The 7,203-nt window shown below is 60.8% G+C and overlaps 1 protein-coding gene across 1 annotated transcript in view; it reads left to right on the forward strand.

Moving 5' to 3' along the window:
- The window catches only part of MMP17 (matrix metallopeptidase 17), a 22,584-nt gene that overhangs the window by 14,367 nt on the left and 1,014 nt on the right, over positions 1–7,203 (forward strand). The window contains exons 6-9 of the mRNA XM_032270870.1: positions 300–384; positions 1,359–1,441; positions 1,541–1,693; positions 6,208–6,465. Coding sequence (XP_032126761.1) covers positions 300–384; positions 1,359–1,441; positions 1,541–1,693; positions 6,208–6,465 — 579 coding nt within the window. The remainder of the gene's footprint in view (positions 1–299; positions 385–1,358; positions 1,442–1,540; positions 1,694–6,207; positions 6,466–7,203) is intronic.

The following is a 7,203-nucleotide window of genomic DNA, read 5'->3' on the forward strand; positions in this document are numbered from 1 at the left end:
AGGGTGTAGACGGGTGGAATTGCAGCCTGTCCCCGGCTCTCTAGGGTGTACCTGGGGTGGAATTGGGGGCCAGTGCTCACACACTGAGTACTTAACTCTGCGAGGGACCCGGCTCCTGCCTCGCCGTCAGCTCTGGGGGCGGCAGCCTCGCTGGTTTCAGCTGTGTCCCCGCAGTGCAAGTTGAGAGCCTGTCTTCTGAGTGGCCTCGGTTTCGTGCCTGGTTTTCAGAGGTGCCGCTGGGATGTGGGGGGAGGCAGGCACCTGGGGTTTGAGGCCGTCCCCCTCCTTGTCTCCCACAGGTGTGAGGGAGTCTGTGTCTCCCACGGCGCAGACCGAGGAGCCTCCCCTGCTGCCGGAGCCCCCAGACAACCGGCCCAGCACCCCGTAAGCCCTGGGCCCACGGTCCCCACCTGCGGTGGTCGGCCTGTCCGCTCCCTGTCCCAGGCAACGTCAGCCCCAAACTGTGGCTGAGACCCCTGGGAAGCCCGCAGCTGTGGCCGGTTGAGCTCAGTGACATTTTGTCTTTTCTTAAACCCCTTCTAACACTGGCCTCCCCTGCCAGGGTCCCCGCACAGGGATGACATCAAACTTGGGTTCCTCTCTCCTCGTCCCTGTCAGCTGCTGCCACGTGACAGGCAGCCCAGCCTGATGAGCGCTTCATCAAGCCTGTGATTCCCAGTGTCAGGAAATCAGGCCAGGCCTGCGAGTGTCTGGCTGTGCCCTGTGGCCAGGACGTTCACTGTCTGGGCTCGTGTCTGGTGCCAGGGCTGGCCTAACCGGATGGTCATCGGGGCCACTCCACAAGGCGTGACCCGCCCATGGCGGCTGGATTCTCAGGGAAGTTGTCCTGAGAGCTGGTACTGCCAGAGGCCAGTGGAAGCTGTGACCTTGTCACCCAGCCTCAGATGTCACGGGACTGTACGTGTAACTGTATTGGCTAAAGCTGTGAGGGAGCCGCTCTCTTTGATGTCATCTCTCGGCGGACATGCGCCTTGTCACTGTGAACACGCTTCCCGTAGGACAGAGTTCTGGGGATGGGCTTGGGGTCCCGTGGTGGGGGTGTTTGGCACCAGCTGGCCCCTGGTTACTACATCAGTGTCCACCCCGAGCCCTGCCTTCCCTGCAGCCCCCTGGCACTGTGTACTCAGAGCGTAGATCTTGCTCCCTGCCCCGCTGTGAAACAGTAGACAGGCACCCCTGTTTTAATTTGCCTGTCTCTTCAGGAGGAGACCCCCAGGCAGGGTTAGGGGCTCCCCCCAAGCATGCCTGTCCCGTGCTGCTCAGGTTAGGGGCTCCCCTGAAGAATGCCCTGCCTCTGAGCCCACCAGGTTCTCTCCCCTTCCTCCACCACTCTGCAGGCCCAGGAAGGACGTGCCCCACAGGTGCAGCACGCACTTTGATGCAGTGGCCCAGATCCGGGGTGAAGCATTCTTCTTCAAAGGTACCCCGGGATGCCCTGTGGTGGCGGGCAGAAGATGCAGCCCACTCCGGCGCAGACCCCCTCCGCAGCTCAGCCCTCCCCTGTCTTCTCTGTCCCCAGGCAAGTATTTCTGGCGGCTGACGCGGGACCGGCATCTGGTGTCCCTGCAGCCGGCACAGATGCACCGCTTCTGGCGGGGCCTGCCGCTGCAGCTGGACAGCGTGGACGCCGTGTACGAGCGCACCAGCGACCACAAGATCGTCTTCTTCAAAGGTGGGCAGGCCTCCCCTTCGCGCTCGGGCCTCACTGAGGGGGTCCAGCCTGCATCCCGCTGTGTGGAAGCCCCGCGTCCGCCCAGAGGCTGGGCCAGCATCGAGCGCTTGTTGGCTTGTGCGCTCAGTAGATGCATGCTGAGCACCTCCTGTGTGCCCCGTCCCCCGGCAGCCGCTGCAGGCACATGGAGGGCGAACAGGTGGGAAGCCTGCCCCCGCCCTCGTCGGGCACACAGTCCTCCCCCAAGTCCGGAGGGCTTGATTTCCGGTGCCATTCAGGGTGGTCAGAAAGGAAGGGCAATGGGAGCGGACTCTTTAGGGGGATGCCAAGCAAGCAGAAAGTAGGAACGGTGCTCAGGCCCAGGGAGCTGCCGCCCGAGGCGGGAGCAGTCCTGCTGAGCGCGTCACAGATGGGCCTGTGGCCGGAGCGCCCGGGCCTGGAGGAGGCTGGGGCAGAAGCGTCAGGGGCCGTGGCTGCTGCAGCCGGGCTCCTCTCTCCAGGGTGCCCCTGCACCCACCTTTCCAGGAACGACCCCGTGGCGGTGCTGTGGGAAGCATTCCTCATGCCTCCAAGGCTCCATGAAGGGCAGGAAAGGGAGACGGGAGTGGGGGCGCAGGGCTGGCAGGACGGCAGGACACAGAGGCCCCCATGCTGGGCTGAAACCCACTGTTTCCTTCGCAGTGTGGGCAGAGTGGGTCCCCTCTGGACCCACGTTTGGTGTTGCCCTCGGCCACGTCCCTGCTGCCACCGCCTCTGTCTTCACCGAGCCGTCACCTCCTGCAGCCTGATGTCGTCTCTTATAAGGAAGCCGGGCTTTGATTCAGGTCCCCTATCCCCCCCTTTTATTTTTGAGACAGTCTCACTCTGTCACCCAGGCTGGATTGCAGTGGTATGATCTCGGCTCACTGGAGCCTTCACCTCCTGGATCGCGATGCTCCTGCCTCAGCCTCCCGAGCAGCTGGGATTATAGGCACCTGTCACCACTCCTGGCTAATTTTTGTATTTTTAGTGGAGACAGGGTTTTGCCATGTTGGCCAGGCTGGTCTCGAACTCCTGACCTCAGGTAACCCACCCACCCTGGCCTCCCAAAGTGCTGGGATTACAGGCGAGAGCCACCATGCCCGGCCTGCCTCATCTCATCTTAACTCATCTTAACTAACACATCTGCAAAGACCCTTTCTGAGTAAGGTTACATCCTGAGATTCTGGGTGGATATGAGTTGGGTGCATCATTCAGTCCAGTGTGGCAGCCAGTCCCACAAGCACGGGCGGGACCCTGTTTCCTCGCGGAGGTAAAGGGTATTCATGTCTGCCAGGGAACCGCTTCCTGTCGCTCCATCGCCCCCCCAGCCCTTGGCATTTGACTCAGTCACCACTGTCACTTGGGAGCCCTCCTGTGACTGTTCCCAAAGGTCTGATTCCTCCCGAAGGGACAGAGGCTGCAGCTACCTGGGAGGCTGAGGCAGGAGGATCACCTAAGCCAGGAGGTGGAGGCTGCACTGAGCCATGCACTGCACTCCAGCCTGGGCGACAGAGCAAAACCTTGTCTCAAAAAAAAATCCCCAAAGACAGTACCTGCACTAGAAAAGAAAAAAAGGGAATGACGTAAACTTCATGCTCCATTGCTCTTAGCCTCCCCCGTGCGACCTCGCCAAAGGCCCCAGGGTGACCCATAGCGCCTCCCGGAGCAGGGACCCAGCACAGAGAGTCGCCCCTTCAGCGGCCTCCCTGCCTTGCACACACTGGGTGTGTTCAGGCCGCTTCCCCCGAGTGGGTCCGCCTGTTGTGTTCGGGCAGCTTCCGCAGGATGGGTCTGCCCGGCGTGTTCTGGTCACTTCCCCGAGTGGGTCTGCCTGTTGTGTTCGGGCAGCTTCCGCAGGATGGGTCTGCCCGGCATGTTCCGGCCGCTTCCCCGGGTGGGTCTGCCTGGCATGTCCTCCGGATCAGGTTCTGGTTCTGTATATCCAGCAGGAATGTCACCGAGGGGTCGTGTTCTGAGCCCCAAGCCCCCCTATCTGGTGATGTTTGCTGGGATCACCTGCATGAGGTGTGTCTGCAGGTTTCTCTACCATAAAGCCCCATTTCTGGATGTGAGGGGTCGGTCACTTGCCAGGACAGACTTGAGAACATGTGGGTCTCTTATCATAGCCCGTCCCACCCCTGGGTGCCCTGCCCCTGCCTGGTTTCCCTACAGGTGCACCTGCCCTGGTTCCCACGCGGCCGCACACAGCAGGGCGGGCCCATTGGTCACTCATCGAGGCATCTCCCTAACCCTCTCGTCCTTACAGACCACAGCCCTTTCCAGTCTCCAGCAAAGGACGTTTTTTGCTCATTTTATATATTTTTTGTTTTTAAATTTTATTTTACTTTACTTTTTTGAGACAGAGTCTTACTCTGTCACCCAGGCGTTAGTGCAGTGCCCTGATCTTGGCTCAATGCAGCCTTGATCTCCCGGGTTCAAGCCCAGGTCCTCCTGCCTTAAGCTCCTGAGTAGCTGAGACTACAGGCACTCACCGCCGTGCCTGGCTAATTTCTTTGATTTTTGGTAGAGGCAGAGTTTCACCATGTTATTCAGGCTGGTCTCGAACCCCCGACCTCAGGTGATCCACCCGTCTTGACCTCCCAAAGTGCTGGGATTACAGGCGTGAGCCAACATTCCCAGCCCTGGTTTTTTTGATAATTTTAAATTGTGGATTTGGTAAACACATTTTCACCATTCTAAGCGCACGGCTCCGTGGTATGAAGCACGTTCACGTAGCTGTGCGGCCGTCACTGGCATCCACCTCCAGGAGATTTCCGTCTTCCCAAAGGAGATACTGCCCCCCCTGAAACACAGATGCCCCCGCCCCCGCAGCTCCAGGCACCCACTCCACTTGCTGTCCCCATGGCTCAGAGTGCTCTAGGGATCCCATGTCAGTGGGACAGACGGGCCCTGCCCTCTGTGCCTGGCTCGTGTTGCTCAGCGGAAGGGCCTCAGGGCTTACGCGTGCCGTGGCAGGTGGCAGGTATCCTTCCTGGCCAAGTCCGAGCAACATTCCCTGACATGGATGGACTCATTTCGTTCCCTGTCCACTTGGGTTTCTTCTCCTCTGGGCTCCTGGGAAGGACACTGCTGCGTGCGTGAGTGTGTAAAGGTCTCTCTGAGACCCTCCTTTCCCTTCCTTTGGATTTATCCCCAGAAGTGGAAATGCGGGACCATGTGGTCATTCTATTTTTGATGTTTGGGGAGCCTACGTTCTGTTTCCCGCACTGGCTGCACAGTCTCACACCCCCCAGCAAGGCCGGGACCACACGGCCCCCACATCCCCAACACTTGTGACTCTGTGTTCTTGATGGTGGGGGCGAGGTGGCCTCTCGTCATTTCTCTGGTGATGTTGGGCATCTTCAGGTGCTTATTGCCATCTGTATTTCTCAGGAGAAATGTGTATTCAAACCACGTATCTAGCAAAGGAGCTTTAAATGTTTTGCTGCTGTGCGAACTCTTTCAAAGGTGTAAGAGTCTCACTGTTGCCAGGCATGGTGGCTCACGCCTGTAATTGCAGCCCTTTGGGAGGCCGAGGCAGGCAGATCACCTGAGGTCAGGAGTTCAAGACCATCCTGGCCAATATGGTTAAACCCCGTCTCTACTGAAAATACAAAAATTAGCTGGTTGTGGTGGCGGGCGCCTGTAGTCCCAGCCGCTTAGAAGGCAGAGGCAGGAGAATCGCGTGAACCCAGGAGGCAGAGGTTGCAGTGAGCCAAGATCACACCGTTGCACTCCAGCCTGGGCTACAGAATTCGACAGTCTCAAGAGAAAGAGTCACACAGGCCTTGAGGAAGGCCTTTTCTTGCCTTTGCCAGGAAGATGTTCTAGTCCTTTGTACAGAAAGAGTGGTCGGCCAGGTGCGGTGGTTCACCCCTGTGATCCCAGCACTTGGGAGGCTGAGACAAGAGGATTGCTTGAGCCCAGCCTGGGCAAAGGGCATGGTGGCTCACGCCTGTAATCACAGCACTTGGGAGGCCGAGGCAGGGTGATCACTTGAGGTCAGGAGTTCTACACCAGCCTGGCCAACATGAAGAAACCCCATCTCTACTAAAAATACAAAAATTAGCCAGGCGTGGTGGCACACGCTGGTAACCCCAGCTACTCGGGAGGCTGAGGCATGAGAATCACTTGAACCCGAAGGTGGAGGTTGCAGTGAGCCGAGATCGCACCACTGCACTCCAGCCTGGGTGACAGAGCAAGACCCTTCTCAAAAAAAAAAAATAGTAGAATGGCGTGTTGGGGGCTGCAGTTTAGCCTGAGACTAGGCTGCCGGCTGGATGGGACGGCCCGGGCCAGGCCTGGTAGGTGCTCACTAAGTATCCGTGTGGCCACTGTGATGCAAGGTGACTGCATTGTGGCCACCGTCCCTTCAGGCCCCGGAGAGGGACCCGGGCAAGGGCGGCCAATGCAGGGGAGAAGGAAAGGCTGGAGCCCCCCGCCCTTCGGGGTGGGGCTGAGCCCCGGCCCACAGCTGTTTCTCTCGCCCCCAGGAGACAGGTACTGGGTGTTCAAGGACAATAACGTAGAGGAAGGATACCCGCGGCCCGTCTCCGACTTCAGCCTCCCGCCTGGCGGCATCGACGCCGCCTTCTCCTGGGCCTACAATGACAGGACTTATTTCTTTAAGGACCAGCTGTACTGGCGCTACGATGACCACACGAGGCGCATGGACCCCGGCTACCCCGCCCAGAGCCCCCTGTGGAGGGGCGTCCCCAGCACCCTGGACGACGCCATGCGCTGGTCTGACGGTGAGCACGGGCGGGCGGGGCGCGCGGACTGCTTCCCACCGGGGAACAGGACAGGGCCGCCGGAGGGCTCCTGCCAGGGGGACGGCCCAGCCCTCGCCTGAGCTGCAGACCTTGCAGGGGTCCCCGAGTCACTCCCCGAAGGCTGGCCGGGAGCTGGCTGCTCGCCCTCGCCCCTGCCGCTCCCCGGCCTCGCTCCTGCCCCAGGGCCTTGGCGCTCGCCACGCCCTCCTCGGCGCACTCCCCCGGGATGCCCACGCGGCCCGACCCTCGCCGGCTCCGGCCCTGCCCATCGCCCTCCTGGGCGTCACCCGCGCTCCTCGACCGTCCAGCGCTGTAGAAGAAACACCCCGCAGGGTCAGCTCCGGGGCCGGCTGCGGCCCCTGTTGTGTTTTCAGCGCTGTGTCGTGTCACCCAGAACAGCCCTGCAGAGTGGCCCTCCGTAAACACCCAGGGAGGGAAAGAGACTCCGCGTCTCCCGCTCCGTCCCTGCCCCTGCAGGCGCCGCCCGAGCTTCCCAGGCCTGTGGCCGAGACTTCAGCGCAGCGGAGCAGCTGCTGACCGTCTCAGATTCTGAGAGCCCCCGCCTTCTAGCGCGACCCCCCCAGTGTCTGGCCCGACCCCCACTGCAACCTAGCGCGAGACCCACCCCCCAGCCGGCTGAGTCTAGCGCGAGCTCCGCCCCCAGCCGGCTGAGTCTAGCGCGAGCTCCGCCCCCAGCCGGCTGAGTCTAGCGCGAGC

The sequence above is a fragment of the Sapajus apella genome, unplaced genomic scaffold (genome assembly GCF_009761245.1).
Source record: "Sapajus apella isolate SASKATOON/1434 unplaced genomic scaffold, GSC_monkey_1.0 scaffold218, whole genome shotgun sequence".
In the NCBI taxonomy this organism is placed as follows: domain Eukaryota; kingdom Metazoa; phylum Chordata; class Mammalia; order Primates; family Cebidae; genus Sapajus; species Sapajus apella.